Source organism: Tympanuchus pallidicinctus, unplaced genomic scaffold, assembly GCF_026119805.1.
Source record: "Tympanuchus pallidicinctus isolate F22 unplaced genomic scaffold, pur_lepc_1.0 scaffold4, whole genome shotgun sequence".
Taxonomy (NCBI): Eukaryota; Metazoa; Chordata; class Aves; order Galliformes; family Phasianidae; genus Tympanuchus; species Tympanuchus pallidicinctus.
This window is the reverse complement of record NW_026294758.1, coordinates 23420532-23439333: the sequence shown is the minus strand read 5'-3', so window position 1 is coordinate 23439333 and position 18802 is coordinate 23420532. Positions and strand designations below refer to the sequence as shown.

The window sequence follows — 18802 nt, the reverse complement described above, 5'->3', positions numbered from 1 at the left end:
AGTCAGTTTTTCTCCAGAGTTCTGAGATGTTTTTCCTCTTTCTACCTTAAAAAAAAATTAGAAGAGAATTGATACAAAAAAATGCTTGTTACTAAAGCAATAACAGGTTAATTTTGGCATTCAGTTGCTCTTCACACAGGATCAAAGTCAGTTTCAGAGAGAATCGTGTCTGTGAGGATTTCAAGTCCAGCACAATGAATGTGACTGGGTTGAGGAGGTCTTCTGCACACTTGAGTGTTTTGTAACCAGGAAAAGCATTCAGGGCTCAGAGTAGCATAGCCAATCTTTTCAGTTTTGTTCTCAGGGCTTCAGGTGAGCACGGTGCTTAAAGCTGCAGCAAGCAGGAGAGTGTGCTAGCTGCTAGCATGGAACTGAGCAGGCTGGTCAGCAGAGGAATTTCCATGGCTTTCCAAGAGCATTAGAGAAAATTAACCCTCTGTGAAAATACGAACTTCATATGCAAAATGTGGAGTTTGTCAAAAGAAGTTGTGAGAAATTTATGTCATTGTTAGAACTTCAAGAGCTGCACATAAAAATTCTGCATCACTTGCCCAACAAGAGAAGACCAGTGCAAAACACTTGTTTATATAATTTATGCAGACTGAGGTGTATTAAGCTTCAGAGTGCTGTAAGTTTGAGTACTTCATTTTTCAATTGCTCATAATTTGAGTAGCTAGAGTTAGGAGAGAATTGCTCCATTTCAAAGCAGCTTTGGAGTCCATCTTCTGAATAGCAGAAGCCTTAATTTTAAGTAGAGATAAGCTATACAGTTACAGGATCCAAAAAAAAAAAAAAAAAAAAAAAAAAAAAAAGTTAATTTTATATGCATTTCCGAAATTAACCATGTTCTAATTCCAGTTTTGTTACATATTGAATGAAGTACAGAAAATAATTACATAGGATGCATATTCTGAGACTGGGGGAGCAGTGTGTTTTCTTACAAGCTTTATGTTATACTCTTACTACTTGAACTCAATCAAACCTTCACTGACTAGAAAAATTGAGAAAATTATGTGACTTTACCTAATTATGGCATTAGAATTTCCTTACAGACCTTTAATATCTAAAGTTATTTGAAGTATTACAGTATTACATTTCACATTGTTGGTTGATTGTTCCCATGTTTTATTGTAGCTTTGTGACACTTGGGGTTTTTAGATGGTCATTTTGGGGGTAGAAAAGATCTTCTTCTAACTAGTGAAAGTAAATCGTATTAGCACTGTAATAAGGCCCCTTTTTGAAGTAAGATTGACAAAATAGAGATTATGTGGAAGGATTATTTTTTTTAGCTGTTCAAATTGCTTTGCTTTGTATAGTATTCATTATAAAGATGCATGGTAAAATATCTTTCTTTTCTCTTTTCTATTCTGATAACTAGGTAAGAAATGCATATAAACTTATTTTAAACACTACTGAGATCTCTTTCACAGCTAGAAATAATTTTGCTAGTGTTTCTTATTTAGATGGTTTTATCACAGCATGTATTTATTTCTTGAAGACCCTTCTTTAGTCTCTTGAAAGGTAAGAAGTGGAAGTGCTACCTGTAGGCTTTCAACTTAGTACAGAAAAGGTACTGCTCCTTCTCTGCATGTGCATGATAGCCAACAGGACTGAAAAGTACCTGTCTTGTGGCTGCATGGTACAGTACCTTGGCTTGTGTGCAGTAAATTAAGGGCTTATTTTGTATCGTATGTAGAGAATTGATATAGACAGCTGCTAAGTGGGCCTCCTGTACCACAGAATCAACTCATCCACACCCATTAAAAATTGCCTTACCATGTGTATATACACATAGATGTACCTAGTATACCCATTTACAAGAAAGGTCGTAAGGAGGATCCAGGGAACTACAGGCCTGTTAGCCTGACCTCGGTGCCAGGGAAGGTGATGGAGCAGATTGTCTTGAGGGAGATCATGCGGCATGTGTGGGATGAGCGGGGGATCAGGCCTAACCAGCATGGGTTCATGAAGGGCAGCTCCTGTTTGACCAACCTGATCTCCTTCTATGATGTAGTGACCCATCTGGTGGATGAGGGAAAGGCTGTTGATGTGGTCTACCTAGACTTCAGCAAAGCCTTTGACACTGTCTCCCACAGCATTCTCCTGCAGAAGCTGGCAGCCAGAGGCTTGGATGGATACACTCTTGGCTGGGTGAGGAGCTGGCTGGAGGGCCGGGCACAGAGAGTGGTGGTAAATGGAGTCAAATCCAGCTGGCGACCGGTGACAAGTGGTGTTCCCCAGGGGTCGGTGCTGGGGCCTGTCCTCTTCAATATCTTTATTGATGACCTCGATGAGGGCATCGAGTGCACCCTCAGTAAGTTTGCAGATGACACCAAATTGGCTGGAAGTGTGGATCTGCCTGGGGGTAGCGAGGCCCTACAGAGGGACCTGGACAGGCTGGAGAGCTGGGCTGAAGCCAATAGGATGAGTTTCAACAAGGCCAAATGCCGGGTCCTGCACTTCGGCCACAACAACCCCAGGCGACGCTACAGGCTTGGGGCGGTGTGGCTGGAAGACTGCGTAGAGGAAATGGACCTGGGGGTATTGATTGATGCTGGGCTGAACATGAGCCGACAGTGTGCCCAGGTGGCCAAGAAGGCCAATGGCATCCTGGCTTGCATCAGAAACAGTGTTGCAAGCAGGAGCAGAGAGGTGATTGTTCCCCTGTATTCAGCACTGGTGAGGCCGCACCTCGAGTACTGTGTCCAGTTTTGGGCCCCTCACTGCAAGAAAGACATTGAGGTGAACGGTTGGACTGGATGATCTTTTAGGTCTTTTCCAACCTGGGTGATTCTATGATTCTATGATTCTATGATTCTATATCCCATGGTGTCCTAAACTGCTTCATACTGTGAGAAAATGCATACAAATAATAATGCATAGCTATACACAAAGGAAATTTGAATGAATCTAAATAAAGATGCAGCCATCTTTAGAATTTTTTAGGATTACATATGTAAAAATTTCAAAATGCTCTCTATTTCATTTCTCTGCAAACCAGTGTATGATTAATGGCAAGGCAAATGATTTCAGTGAAATCTGAGAGGAATTTTTATTGCAAACTTAGTGAAAGAAACTGGGTTGGAGATTAGCCAATAAAGATTATTATAGCAAAGGAGTGACTGGAATCTGGAGCCTCAGTTGTGCCACGTGAGGAATTTTGAAGGTTTAAGGAAACAGTTTCAAGCTCTACAAGTAATCTCCTATTTTTGAGGTCAACTGTACATGTAGCAGTGGAACAGACAGAATGAAAATAAAGCCATTTTGTTTTGACCAGGTTTATCCTTTTTGCAGATTTTTTTTGTTTGGATTTAGGAAAGCTTGTTTTTTGCTTGACAGCTGTGTTGCGTCCTTGCTCTCTGAATGGACTGGGTAAATTTTCAGTGAAAATAAATTAAGTGCCAATAGGCTGAATTCCATAAGTTAAAGGGGTGTATAGTCAATTGTGATTTTCTAAAACAACATTAGAAAACTAGAAACAGATTGAACACTGAATGCCAAAAGATTGGACACAAATCCATTATACTGCTTCATTATAAAAAACTAGAATCTAAGCCTCATTTGAATTTCTAATATATGACATTTTGTGTAGTTTTTGAAGAAATTAGTATGTGACTTGTTTGCTAGCATCTCTTCATTCAGTAGTCAAGATATTACCACAAAATCACTGGTATGGGTGGCTCTCTGGGAGTATGAAATTCAGTATCCTATTTCTTTTTAATATGATGTTCTTCTGTTTTCAGGTTCACATAACGCTAGGGACCAAAGAAGCATAAGTAACATTTCCATGGTGCTGGGACCATTCTGTTGAGAGAAGATTTCTGAAATAACTTTTTAACTACATCGTGTTTGTCCTGAGAGTATCTTGAGAGAAGAGTTCAAGAAAGGAAAAATTCCCACATCAGAACCATCACAAATAAATCTATTTGAAGAACTTGCGACCTGGGGATACTTTTATAGAGGTCAAGTCCTGGTTCTCAACTGTGATCACACTTCAGACTGTAAACAATGAGTGAATTCTGGTTGTGTTTCAACTGCTGCATTGCAGAACAGCCTCAGCCTGTAAGTATGAATATTAACACTGCTTTTTGCATAAATTAATTTCATTGTGCAGATTTTATGGATTTTTTATGCTTTTTTGAATTAATGCCATTTGACCAACTTCAGTTAACTTGGGTTAACTACTGGCTTAGTGGGGACAGAAGAATGTCTTCTAGATGGATGTTGCACTTTTGCTTTCCCTATTCTTAATCTCAGATCTGTCCAAAGTCTTTGAAATGGAAGCTTGTATATCTTTGAATTCAGTAGAGGGGGAAAAGGGAATGAAACGTGAAGGTGACCTACCCTGGTACTGCCAGAGAGCAGCTGGAAATCTGGACATTGTAACTCAGTGTCCCCAGCCTGTCTTGAGGTGTGGCTGGACAGTGGTGAAAGAAGTTTTCTTAGAAAAAGCAGGGTGAAATCCAGTCCTTTTAAACATTAACTGAAGTCTGGATTTCAGTCTTAGTTGTTTTGTTAATTTTTAGATAAAACCTGTGAATAGTGAAGGTAGTGAAGATAGCTTTTTCAAGAATTTGAAATGACTGTTGCATGAAAAGGTTCTTAGTCACCAGTTTGTTAGAAGAACTTTTAGAGGTATACCTAAGGGGAAAGACATAAATATTCTTGTGTTTCTTTGGAATATACATTGTGCCCAGTGCTGTAGGAGAAAGTTTGCCTGCTTTAGGGTGGAATTAACTAAGACTGTGGTTAGTACTTCAAGAAAAAAGCATTGCATTGCGTGACATCCAGGTCAAGCTAAGTGAACTTAAAGAAAGGAGAGCTATCTTGCAAATATGACTACTGAATCTGCATTACAGTGACATTAGAGAAGCCCCAATGAGGGCAAACTCTCATTCATACACCAAGGGATTTTTAAAAAAATCTAACATCTGATGACTTCAGAAAAACTGGGTAGGAATTGGCACTTCTCAAAGCTTGAGTGCAACACTGATCCTTATGTGTCAGTGCAAATATTAGAAATTTGACCATTAACGTTTCTAACCAATGAATGCAATATTATCTCAACCTTAGTGCATTAGAACTGTAGGAGATGAGATTTCAAATAACAACATAGCCAGAAACTCCCTTGAAACACCCCTATATGTACACAAAGCTGTTTGCATAGTTTTGGATTGTATATTTCAGTTGAAATTAGATATGACTCCTAAAAATCTGAGATGTAAAATGGCATATTCTGTTTGTTTACAAAAATCTGCAGTCTTGCTCCTTATTAAAATCTTGATTCAAGCTTTGTGAAACAGTTAAGCTGTTGCCCAGAAAAATACATGGCATATTAGAGCAGCATGTAGTGATCTGTAGATTGTGACTCATGGTAAGGGTGGAGAATATATTTTGAAAGTGAAGAAGAAGGAAACAAGCCATTTTTGTAGATTTCTGTTAGGCTGGTGATGTTTGTGATGTGGTGATTGCTTAGAAAATTAAAGTCATCCTTAGTAATTAAAGTACAAACAGCACTTTGTTGAGCTTGTGCTTGAAATCAGCCTTTCAGATGTTCATAGAATCATCATAGAATCATAGAATGGCTTGGGTTGAAAAGGACCTTTAAAGACCATCTAGTTTCAACCCCCCTGCTATGTGCAGGGTGGCCAGCCAGTAGACAAGGCTGCCCAGAGCCACATCCAGCCTGGCCATGAATGCTTCCAGAGATGGGGCATCCACAACCTCTCTGGGCAACCTGTTCCAGTGTGTCACCACCCACTATATGAAAAATTTCCTCCTAATATCTAACCTAAACTTCCCTTATCTTAATTTAAAACCATTCTCCCTTGTCCTATCACTATCCACCCTCGTGAACTGCCATTCCCCCTCCAAGCTAAACAATCCCAGTTGCCGCAGACTTTCTTCTTCAGAAGGGTGCTCCAGCTTTCTGATCATCTTAGTAGCCCTCTTCTGAACCTGTTCCAAGAGCTCTTTGTCTTGTGCTGGGAGCCCCAAGTCTGGATATAGTTCTCCAGATAGGGCTTCACAGGAAGGCTCATGGCTGCAGGGAGTTCCTGACCCAGTTACTGCCCGGAGAGGGTGGCAGGGCTTCCACCTGTGTGAGATGTGAGCATGCTGGTGGATGAGCTGCTCAGCCTGGTGGTGAGCTCAAGGAGGAGGTGCAGAGACTAAGGACTATCGGGGATTGTGAGCAGGAGATTGACTGGTGGAGTGACTCGCTGGCGTGCCAGAGGGAAAGGTGCCAGTGAGATACCCCCAGGAAGGTAGTGGACCTCCTGCCCTGTCACAGTCGGGCAGATCTGATTGATGAGGAGAGTTGGAAGAGAATCGTCACTCAGTGTCATGGGAACCCCCTCCCCACCTGCCTACCCTGCTTCCCCAGTTCCCACTAAGTGACAGGTTTGAGAAATTGCTGGAAATTAAAGGGGATGTGAGTGGTGAGGTAATGGAGGGTCTGCCTAGTAGGGAACCCATGGAGAGGCGGTCATCCTCACACCTAGAGACTGCCTCTGTCAGGAAATAAGGAAAGGTGGTCACGGTCCCGTCTCAGAAGAACAGAGGGCTTCATATGCAGACTGGACCCAAGAAGTCAAGACGTGTGCTGCCTTCCTGAGGCCTGGGTCAGAGAATAACTAGAAAACTCCCAAAGCAGATTCGTTCCACTAATTACTTTCCATTACGCATAGTTTAGGTGGGCAGTGATGAAATCGCTCAGTGAAGCCTGTGAACTATGAAGAGTTTAGTTCAAGGAGAGGGAGTGCAAGTGATCTTTTGTTCTATACCTTCAGGGGCAGTGAGGGACACGGAGTGGGGTTGGAAAGCACAAGTAATGAAAAACTGCCTCAGAGGCTGGTCATGGCAGAAACTTTGGGTTCATTGATCATGGGGCAATTTACTTGGCCTCTGGCCTGTTGTCCACGCATGGAACCCACCTATCTCAAAGGGGGCAATGAATCCTAGCACAGGAGCTAGATAGGGAAATGGGACAAAACAGGGCTCAGCAGAGATGAGCCAAGGGGAATGATGCTTGAGCTGGGGGTGAGGCAGATGACTCAGCTGAAGTGCATCTACACCAATGCACACAGCATGGGCAACAAGCAGGAAGAGCTGGAAGCTCTAGTTGCTATTACTGAAACCTGGTGGGACCACTGTCATGAGTGGAGTGCTGTGATGGATGGCTACAAGATCTTCAGAAGGGATAGATGAGGAAGGAAGGGTGATGGTGTAGTCCTTTGTATTAAAGACTGTTTTGATGATGAATAAAATAGAGTGTCTATGTGTAAGGATCAGGGGGAAGACCTTTAGGAGTATGTCTTGGTGGTGGTCTGTTACAGACTACCTAATCAGGATGAAGAGAACGATGAGGCATTCTGAGCAGCTTGCAGAAGTTGTGTGATCATCAGCGCTCACTGCACAGAGGAAGCAGTCCAAGAGCTTCAAGAGGGTGAGCTTCAACCTGTTCAGGATGCTTGTAGCACAGGTCCCTTGCTCCTTAAGGGTAAAGGGATCCAGGAAGCCTGGACATTCCTCAAGATGGAAATCTTAAAGGTGCAAGACCAGGTTGTCCCTGAATACCATAAGGCAAGTCATAGGGGATAAAGACCAGTGTGGATGAACCGGGAACTACTGTTGAGACTCAGGGAGAAAAAGAGACTCTATACCCTCCGGAAGAAAGGGCAAGCTACTTGGGGAGATTTCAAGCAAGGCATGCAAGGACAAAGTTAGGAAGGCAAAAACCAACTTGAACTCAGATTGGCCTCTGCAGTAAAAGAAAATGAGTAATCTTTTTACAAATATATCAGTGGTAAGAGAAGGATCAAGGCGAATTTCTATCCTTCGCTTGATGCAGCAGGGAATGTGACCACTGAGGATAAGGAGAAGGCTGAGGTCCTCAACACCTTCTTTACATCTGCCCTTAATAGGCAGATCAGTTATCCTCAGGGTACTTTATGCCCTGATCTGGAAATCTGGGATGCTATGCAGAATTACACCCCCAGTGATTCAGGTGGAGACAGTTAGAGAGCTCCTCCTCTCTACCCTTCTTTGGGTAAGTAAATGGCGAGAGGGCCATGCTCAACGGATAGTGGTTAAAGGAGTGAAGTCCAGCTGGTGACCTGTTACAAGTTGTGTCCCCCAAGAGTCAGTACTGGGGCCCATCTTGTTTAATATCTTTATTGATGATCTAAATGAGGAGACTGAGTGTACAAACTGAGTAAGTTTGCAGATGCCACCAAGCTGGGAGGTGGTGTCGATTTGCCTGAGGGTAGAGAGGCCCTTCAGAGGGATCTAGACAAGCTGGATTGCTGGGCTGAGGTGAACAGGATGAGATTCAACAAGGCCAAGTGCCGGGTCCTGCACTTAGGCCACAATAACCACATTCAGTGCTATAGGCTTAGGGCTGAGTGACTGGATGACTGTGAAAAGGAAAGGGACCTGGGGGTGTTGGTTGGTGCTCGGCTGAACATGAGCTGACAATGTGCTGAGGACCAATGGCACTCTGGCCTGCATTAGAAATAGTGTGGCCAGCAGGAGCAGGGAGGTGATCATCCCCTGTACTCAGCACTGGTGAGGCTGCATCTCAAGTACTGTGTTCAGTTTTGGGCCCCTCACTGCAAGAAAGACATTGAGGCCCTGGAACGTGTCCAGAGAAGGGCAACAAAACTGGTGAGGGGTCTGGAGCACAAGTCTTATGAGAAGCAGCTGAAAGAGCTGGGATTGTTCAGTCTGGAGAAAAGGAGGCTCAGGGGAGACTTCATTGCACTTTACAACTTCCTGAAGGGAGGCTGTGATGAGGAGGACAGACCAGGCAACAAACAGGACCTGAGGAAATGGCCACAAGTTGTACCAGAGGAGATTTAGATTGGATATGAGGAAAAACTTTTTTTCTCAGAGAGTTGTCAGGCACTGGAATGGCTGCCCAGGGAGGTGGTGGAGTCGCTGTCCCTGGCAGTGTTCAAGAGGTGCCTGAATGAGGAGCTATGAGATATTGTTTAGTGCTTGTGATAGCAGTGGTAGTAGGACGGTTGGACTACATCTTGTAGTGCTTTCCAACCTTGTGATTCTATGATTCTACAAGAGCTAAGTAGAGGAGGACAATCATCTCCCTCTCCCTGCTGGCCACCCTTTTCATAATGCAGCTCAGTTGGCCTTCCAGCTGCAAGCACACATTGCTGGCTCATGTCCAGCTTCTCATCCACCAGGACCCCCAAGTCTTTCTCTGCATGTCTCAAGGAAGTCTTCCCCTAGTTTGTATAAATACCTGGGATTGCCCCAACCCATGTGCAGCACCCTGCACTTGGCCTTATTGAACCTCATTAGGTTCTTATGGGCCTACTTCTGGGTCCCTCTGGATGACTTGCTGGCCATGAGCCAGCAGTGTGCCCTTGTGGCCAAAAAGGCCAATGGCTTACTGGGGTGCATTAAAAAGAGCGTGTCCAGCAGGTCAAGGGAGGTGATCCTCCCCCTCTACTCTGCCCTGGTAAGACCTCATCTGGAGTACTGTGTCCAGTTCTGGGCTCCCCAGTACAAAAAAGACAAGGATCTCTTGGAAAGAGTCCAGCGGAGGGCCACGAAGATGGTGAAGGGCCTGGAGCATCTCTGCTATGAGGAAAGGCTGAGTGATCTGGGTCTGTTCAGCCTTGAGAAAAGGAGGCTGAGAGGGGACCTGATCCAGGTCTATAAATATCTGAGGTGTGGGGGGCAGAATGGCGAGGCCAGACTGTTTTCAGTGGTGAGTGGAGACAGGACAAGGGGAAACGGCCGGAAACTGCAGCACAGGAAGTTCTGCACAAATGTGCGCAAGAACTTCTTTACAGTGAGGTGACGGAGCACTGGAACAGGCTGCCCAGGGAGGTGGTGGAGTCTCCTTCTCTGGAGATGTTCAAGACCTGCCTGGATGCCGACCTGTGCGACCTGCTGTAGGGAACCTGCTTTGGCAGGGGGTTGGACTCAATGATCTCTGGAGGTCCCTTCCAACCCCTACAATTCTGTGATTCTGTGATTATGTGATTCTGTGATTCTGTGACTTATCTTCCCACCAGTGTATCGACTGCACCACTCAGCTTGGTGTCATCTGCAAACTTGCTGAGGTTGCACTTGGTTCCATCATCTCTGTCATTGATAAAGATGGGCTTAGTGCATACCACTTTTGACCAGTCTCCACTGGTCTCCAAATCCATTGATCACAGTCCTATGGCTGTGTCCAGCCAACCAATTATTGATCCACAGAACAGTCAATCCTTCAAATCCCTACTTTTCCAATTAAGAAAGAAGGATGTGTATGTTGTAGGAGTTTGCTTGTTATAAAGTGATTTATTCTTCAGGAGACAACTCAAAAAAAAAAAATAAAAAAAAAGAAAGAAACCATTGTGGGCTGGCCTTCTTATGTTTCACCATAGATGTTTAGCTGTCCTTCCGCCACAGAGATGAGCTCATTTTACTGTGTGCTGTTGTCCTGGACAGCCTTCGTTCTGTCACACACCATTGCATTAAGTGGATTTAATCAAAAACATGCATCTGAATAAGTATGGATTTTTATTATTCTGTGACATGCACACATAGATGTGTATTCCATCAGTGTAAGGAAACTCTTAAGCCAGACAGGTGTTAAGAAAACTGTTCTTACCCTACCTCTGCAAGGACTGTGTAATTCAGGAGACTTGGATGTTAGAAGTGGTGCTAGGTTTTCATCCAAATATACTGATATTTATTGTTCTAAAAGTTTCTCAGAATAGATAAAAAACACAGACTTGCATAGCAGATGTGTCCCCAATCCTGTGATACCTTTAATCTGTCAGTGTAATCCAATCCAGTTTCTCAGAAGAAATGTAATGTCTAGCCAGTTTCATCTGTTTCTTGTGCCTTCTTTCATTTTACCTTCTACATCTCAACTTGTTCATGGCCCAGTGAATGATGTTCCAGCTTTCATTTTCATGTTCTGCCGTAAAGCATGCTCTTTCTGGGAAGGCCTCATCTCATCTTGCAGCAACATTAAAAGCAACCAGCGTCTCAGAATAAACACCCTGAAAGCAGGATGTTGCTTAATTTTTTATTTACCCTGCTCGAAGCTTAAAATGTTCCTGTTGTTTGTAAATTTATGTTCTCTGAAATGTGATATTTTTTCTCATAATTTTTGACAGGTGCTGCTGTCTGGGACATCTTTAATGTTGTGGATATCAACATAAGTTTAAAGCCATATGACTAGTGAGAAAAGAAAACATATTTGAGTGACTGCATGTGTTTCTGAGATATTCACAACTGCCTCTGAGTTGCAGGGTTTTCTTTTTCTCTTTAAAGGCAGGGTGTAAGAGCAGACTGTTGCTTCATTCTAGCTTCATTCTAGCTGGCATATCGTATCAGGTATCTTCTGTACAGCCTGTTTTTTTCCAACTGTAGTACACTTAAAATGAAAAACATATAGAGGCACTGAGACATTTAAATCATTTTTGCAGAAAGCTGGTTTAGACTGCACACAATAACATCTTCGAGGTCACTTTGGTTGCTCTGTAGACCTTCCAGAATTACATACTTGTGCTTTCAAGTGCTTTCACGTGGTTTTGAACCATGCCTTTGCAAACAGATCTGTGAGTACTATGGTTAGAAAAACGTATTACTTACCTAGTTTCACTGGTATTATCCCTCTAATCGCATATCCCAGAGCACTACAGTAACAGTGTTAGTGTATATTGGTTCCTTTGGTATTGAGGTATTACCATCATGTTTCACAGAAATGTATCACCATGCAGCTTCAGCCCCTGTCTTTTGTCAACACTGGACAGATATACTGTGTTGCTTCTTTAAAAAAACTGTTTTATTAGCTCTGCTAACTTTGCTTTCACTTGGTGCTTCTGAGACTCCTAAGATGATTGTGAAAGAGACATGTTTGAATATGGGTCTGTATTTTTCTCTGAAATAGGAGGATAAATAAAGGAATGGAGTATGCAAAGAAGCGAAAATAAATAGTGAGACAATTGGAGGAAACATGTTCCCATGTGTGATTTTAGTCTTGTAGTATCCTGGGATCTTCTCCATGATAGGGAAAGATGGGCCATGAGCAGTGGAGGTCATCTGCCTTGACTTCAGCAAGGCTTTTGTTACGATCCCCCGTGACATCCTCATAATGAAGCTGAGAAAGTGTGGGAAAGATGAGTAGATGGTGAGAACTGGCTGACTGGCTGAGCACAGAGGGTTGTGATCAGTGGCGTAGTCTGGTCGGAGACCTGTGACTAGTGGTGTTCTCCAGGGGTCAGTACTGGGTCCAATCTCGTTCAGTATCTTCATCGACGACTTTGATGAGGGAATTAGTGTCCACCCTCAGGAATTGAGCTGATGATACAAAACTGGGAGGAGTGGCTGATGTGGTGTCATTCAGCAAGACCTGGACAGACTGGAGAGTCGGGCAGCAAGCAACCAGATGAGGTATAACAAAAGCAAGTGTAGAGTCTTGCATCTGCGAAGGAATAACCACAAGTATCAGTACAAGTTGGGACGTGATCTTCTGGAGAGAAACTCTGTGGAGAAGCACCTGGGAGTCCTGGTGGATGGCAGGTTGGCCATGAGCCAGCAGTGTGCTTTGATGGCCAAGAAGGCCAATGGGTCTTGGTTTCCAGGTCAAAGAACTGTGTCCTGCAGGTCAAGGCAGGTGATCCTCCCCCTCTATTCTGCCCTGGTCAGGCCCACGTCCAGCTTTCCATCCACCAGTACTCCCAAGTTCTTCTCAGGAGGGCTGTGCGCAGTCCTTTTGTCCCTCAGCTTGCATTGGTAATGAGGGTTGCCTCAACCCAGGTGCAAGATCTTGTATATGGATTTGTTGGACCTCATGAGGTTCACCTGGGCCCACTACTCAAGCCTGTGTAGGTCCTCCTGGATAGCATCCTGTCCCTCTGATGTGTTGTGTCAACCTCACTCCACAGCTTGGCATCATCAGCAAACTTGCTGAGGTTGCACTTGACCCCACTGTCAGTGTCATTGATGAAGATATTAAAGAGTATCAGCCCCAGCGCTGACCTGGGGGACACCACTCGTCACCAGTTTCCACCGAGACATTGAGCTGCTGATCACCTCTGTGGACTCAATCCTGCAGCCAGTTCTTCATCCGTTGAACAGTCCACTCATCAAATCCATACCTCTCCAATTTGGAGAGAAGGATGTTGTGGGGTACCATCTTAAAGGCCTTACTGAAGTTGAGCTAGGTGACATCAGTGGCTCTTTTCTTGTCCACTGGTGCAGTGACATGATCATAGAAGGCGACTGGGTGGGTTAAGCAGGATTTGCCCTTGGTGAAGCCATGCTGATTTTCTCATATGACCTCCTACCTTCCACATGCCTTAGCAGAGCTTCCAGGAGGATCTGTTCCATGATTTTCCCTGGCACAGAGGTGAGAGTGACAGGTTGGTAGTTCCTAGGCTCATCCTTTGAGCGTTCTTAGAGATGGGTATGATGTTGCCTTTTTTCCAGTCACGAGGGACTTCACCTGGTTGCCACAACTTTTCCAGTATTATTGAGTGTGACTTGGTGGCTACATCAGCCAATTTCCTTAACATTCTGAGGTGATGTTGATCTGTTGAAAAAATAGCTATGGACACATTTTTTTTCTCTACTCTGTATATGGTTGAAATTTAATTTCAGTGGGTGGGTGATCTGACCTTCCATTGTTTCTTTGTTTGTTTGTTTTATTTTGAGAAAAGTAGCACTTTCTGTGATTGCACCAGCATTCTTACACTCCTATAAATACACTTTTTAGGTTCTATAAGCTGATCTTGCATTTTCCAGTGATAAGTTTTTCTTTCCATGTACATATGTGCTGTCACCATATCCCGTGCTATGTTTCAGTAAATTCTGCCAGATCTCCACTACCATCTACATTGCTTGTTAGGAGGAGTTTGTAAGCCTTTTGTCTTGAAGATTTTTGTAGAACACTTCTCTGTTTTCTTACCTATGTTAAACTCATTGCATATACCTGGAGACTGCTGTTTTCCTCCTTATTTGTTTCTGTCCTATCCATTTTTATCTTGCAGAGTCTAAGAAATCCTTGGTCACAACCTGGTGCCCTCTCACCTGGTTTGTGCTACTGCTCAGTAGAGATCTTAATATTCCCTTGACCTTGCATTAAAAATATTGCTCTGTTATAAAGGAATAAACTGTTCTCACCTGGCTAGCTCTGAAATTCCTTCTCCAGTTAATTAGTTCCTTTTCTGTTGCTTGCCTCTTGTATAAGATTTTTGCATTTTGACAAACGTTTTTATGATACATTGTGCCACAAATGTTAGAAGTAATTTAGAAAGTGGCATTTCCCTTATGTCATTTTTGATATGTGAAACAGAATTGACAAACTTTGAGTGAGGAAGCACAACATAAGATAAAAGAAAAAAAAAATTTCTTTTCACCTCAAGCAATATTATGTTATCTCCGGTTGAATAACAGTGTCATGGAGGTCAAAAATGAATGTTGGGCATTTGTGAGAAGTGGGTTTCTATGCAAATGATTTCAAACTTGGTTGTAAAAGAATTTAACTTCTGGTGCTCAGGGCTCTGAAAAGAGGAACACAGGAGAAACACCATCTGGAGCACAGGAGGTTCCCTATGAACGTCAGGAAGCACTTCTGTGATGTGTGGTTGACCAAACACATGCAGAGGTTGTGCAGAGAAGTGATAGGATCACAGAGTGACAGGTCGGAAGGCACCTTCTGAGATCATTCAGTCCAACCACCTGCTAAAGCAGTTTCCCTAGAGTGGGTTACACAGGAGAGCATCCAGGCAGGTTTTCGGTATCTTCAGAGAAGGAGATATCTCCACAACCTCTCTGGCAGCCTGTTCTATGGAATCTCCCTTCTTAGAAGTTGTTGAAAACTGCCTGGACATGGTTGCGGGCAGCCTGCTGTGAGTGTCCCTGCTTGAGTAGGGATTGAACCTGCTGACCTGCAGTGGTCCCTTCCCACCTCAAACTTTATGCAGCTGAATTGAATTGGGCCATTAAGATATGCTAGGTGTTCCTGCCGTAATATTTTTGAAAAGTACACTGTTTTGGAGACTTGACAGTAATTTTTTTTCTTTTCCCTTTTCTCCCAGTTGTGATAAAGTAAAAAAATAAATTTTCTTAGGAGAGAAGTAGAGCAAGTTCACATGAATGAGAAGAGGTAGAAAAAACTAGATAGGCTAGCACACCTGATCCATTTCCCACTATAATTCTCAACAATTTGTTCACACTAAATATAATTACGCTTTCAGTACTCATAACAAATGCAGAACAAATCAGTCTTGATGCATGTTTGCTGCTGGAGAACCACTAACTTCCATACTGCCATGTTCATCAAGTTCAGATTCTGAGTCAAAATTACCAAAATGTTTAGGGTCTCCTATTCATCAAGTTTGATGAGCTTACTGTGTTCAGGAAGCCTATGGGAAATGTCTAATGTAAAGGTGACAGCTCCACAGAGACCTCACATTTCAAAGTTGTCGTATTAAATTATGTGTTGAGCTACCAGTTTCAGACATTTGGAATTCCTTCTTTCTGCTCTTCAGTGGTGCTGTAGAGCTAGGCTGCAGGAACACCTTTTTAAAGGGAGTCAGAGTCCAATAAGCAGCAAAATACTTAGCTTTTCTGTCTTGAACTATATCTGCTCGTGCTGCTTTTAGCCTAGTTGGACTGTTTTACATTCATTTCTTTTAAATTTAAATTAGTCCCTGCACAGTCTTGAAATATCTGTTATGGTGTTTGAGTATAAAAATATTTATAAAGAAAGTAAAAAAGAAAGGCAGCATTCCCCCATTGTAATTAACTGAATATTTTATGATCCTTAATTATGAATATGTGTGTGACATTTTTAGGAGCAGTGAGCATTAGCTCAGAGCTTGAAAAATTTATACTTCCAGACTCCAAAAAAAAGTATGCTTTGTATTAATGAACAGAGATGTCAGTTGTTGCCCTGCAATTAAATGTTCAGCCTTTTACCTTTGACTGTTTTTATACGAAAGGGAATTTAGAGAGTACAAACTAGGCTCCATCAGAAAAGGGGTGGCCGGCAGGGAGATCGTCCCTCTCTACTCTGCTCTTGTGAGGCCCCATCTGGAGTATCCCATCCGGAGCCCCCAGTACAAGAAAGACAGACAGCTGTTGGAGAGGGTCCAGAGGAGGGTCATGAAGATGATCAGGGGACTGGAGCACCTCCCCTACAAAGACAGGCTGAGGGAGCTGGGCTTGTTCAGTCTGGAGAAAAGAAGGCTGCGGGGTGACCTCATTGCAGCCTTTCAGTACCTAAAGGGAGCCTACAGGAGGGGAATCAACTCTTTGAAAGGGTAGATAACAACAGGACAAGGGGAAATGGTTTTAAATTGAGGGAGGAAAGTTGAGTTGGATGTCAGGGGCAAGTTCTTTGCAGAGAGAGTGATGAGGTTCTGGAACAGGCTGCCCAGAGAGGCTGTGGATGCCCCGTCCTTGGAGGTGTTCAAGGCCAGGTTGGATGGGGACCTGGGCAGCCTGGTTTAGTATTAAATGTGGAGGTTGGTGGCCCCGCCTGTGGCAGGGGGGTTGGAGCTTGATGATCCTTGAGGTCCCTTCCAACCCAGGCCATTCTGTGATTCTGTGATTCTTTGATTCTGTGATTCTGTAACTACTTCAGCTGGTACCCTTCTGTATTTTTACTGCAGCATCCCTGCAGCGAACCTGAGGTGCTTCATTAGAGTTGATTCTTAAGACCAATATGCAACTCATGTAATATAACTCACAAAATACACATTTTAGTTGTCTGTTTTAAATATAAATATCTCCACATTAATTTACATTTTTAATTCCTAACATTACCAAAATCATGAAAGTTTTCCCTTTTCAGACTGTTCCTCAAACCTTCTGCAATTCCTATTGTGACTCTTGTTTGTATCACTATGCATGGTATTAAAGTTCCCATTAAATTGTATTATAGCTATTCTTCTTGTGTACTCAGAGTTTTATAAGGTGCTCCTGAAGCTAGAGACTTCAACACATAACCACTTGCAGTGATTTTTCTCACTTGCGTCATCAGGGTTGCCTGGTTTGACACTCTGAACTGCTCACTTGCGTAGTTCTGAGCTGGAAGTTGGGCAGAAGAGGTGAAGTTGTGAAGTGTCTCAGATTCAGATGTAAGGAAGTAACACCTCTCTGAATCTAGTTTTCAAATAATTTCACTTTTTAAGCTGCTTGGGTTACCCTCAGGAGAGCTGTAGTTCATTATAGCTCAGAGATGGCAGCATCTCTTCGCACAGAGCCACACTGAGCAGCAGTGTAGGGCTCACCAAGCATCAGATATGGTAGGAAGCATGCATCCTTGCCATGGGAGTGCCTCACTGCTGCTTTGCAACTGTCCTCCGAGGCTGTGGAATGTCACATAGCCTTCTGGGTTTGCTGAAGAAAACTGAGGTCTCATCAGTCTCTCAGCTCAAATACTGAGAGCATTTCCAATGGGCCATGAATGTGGTAGCAGCTGAATTGAGGTGAATGCTCTGGGAGTTGGCATCAGGGTGCCTCCCAGGTTCAGACTGCTTTAAGCACTGAAAGCCTGGAGGATGTTTCTGATCTCAAACTGTTTTTTGGCATCTAAGGTTTGACTCAGCTGGGAGGCACAAGGCCAATTGATTTGGGGAGCTGGGTGTATGGTATTTAATCAGTAGATTCCAATTCTTTCCTCTTAAATGGGGAGAAAGGAGAAGACAAAAAGTGCCAAGGCACATAAGACGTGGTGGTCAGTAGAGAGAAATGATTTGGAAGAGAATAAAATGAAGGAACAGACTTCAAAAGGATTGGCAAGTAGATGTTAATTGGAAGATTACATTGGAATTATACAACTGTCTTTTTAAAAACCCCAAAGTGACATAAGCTCTAATTATTAATCTTTATCTCGTTATGTACAATTGCATATATCTTGCCCTTTGGGATGCTTTATCTGAAAAACTGATGCTATCAGAAATGAAATTCCCTGAAGAAAGAACGCTTGTTCATAATCAACTGGGAACTACAGTTATATATCAGTGGAGAGTGTTATTTATAAAAGGACGTTAATTTTTATTATTCATAAAGTTCCTGTAAACATAGTGAGCTTCCAAGACAAATCAATTCCAGGTAAATTTCTTGAGAGATATGAATGTCTAAATGCAACATTAATATAGCACATGTTATTAAACTCTGCTTGGAACAAATATGGCGTATTTTAAATATAGCTTGTGGGATGCCAGCAACTTAAAAACATTTTAATGCCTAGGCACCATGGTGTTGGTTACACAGTAGATTAGTTTTAAAATGGGCAGTGAGCTGAAGTAGACATATATTCTAAATAAATCCATTACAATATGCCAGTACACGCACTTGTGTATGTGTGTGTAGTATGCTTGTGGTTATAGTTGTGCTTGTACATAGCTGGGCATTAATGAGCTTATGAAGAGAAAAGGAAATACCAGAACAATGACGTGTGCTGATCTACATGAAGTAAGCAAGAGAGCCTGCAGTACCTCTTGCACTTCATGGAAAAGTATCAGGAGCATGTTTTCTTTTTGTAAAAGCAGAATTAAGCTTAGAAAATGAAATAACTTGTGAACTTGTAATGCAAAGGAAAAGTAGTCAATGTACTTAAGAAAATAAGGAAATGAAACTTGGATGAGAAAGAAGATTTTGGGATGCTGATTATTGCTTTTCAGAGCATATTTTAAATCTCTCAAAGATATCTAAGCTCATTCTGCCATGTGCATATTACATTTCCTGTAAATTAAACATCAAAGTAAAACATTATATAACCAATGCTAGGCTGCAACCAACAGTGAGCCTGAGAATCATCATG

General features: G+C 42.8%; 1 protein-coding gene across 2 annotated transcripts in view; it reads left to right on the top strand.

Annotated features, from left to right (window-relative positions):
• CDC42SE2 (CDC42 small effector 2) overlaps positions 1–18802 on the top strand; it is a 99889-nt gene that overhangs the window by 49626 nt on the left and 31461 nt on the right. For both annotated transcript variants that reach the window (XM_052701062.1, XM_052701063.1), the window contains one exon: positions 3744–4062. In XM_052701062.1, coding sequence (XP_052557022.1) covers positions 4009–4062 — 54 coding nt within the window. In that variant the 5' untranslated portion in view covers positions 3744–4008. The remainder of the gene's footprint in view (positions 1–3743; positions 4063–18802) is intronic.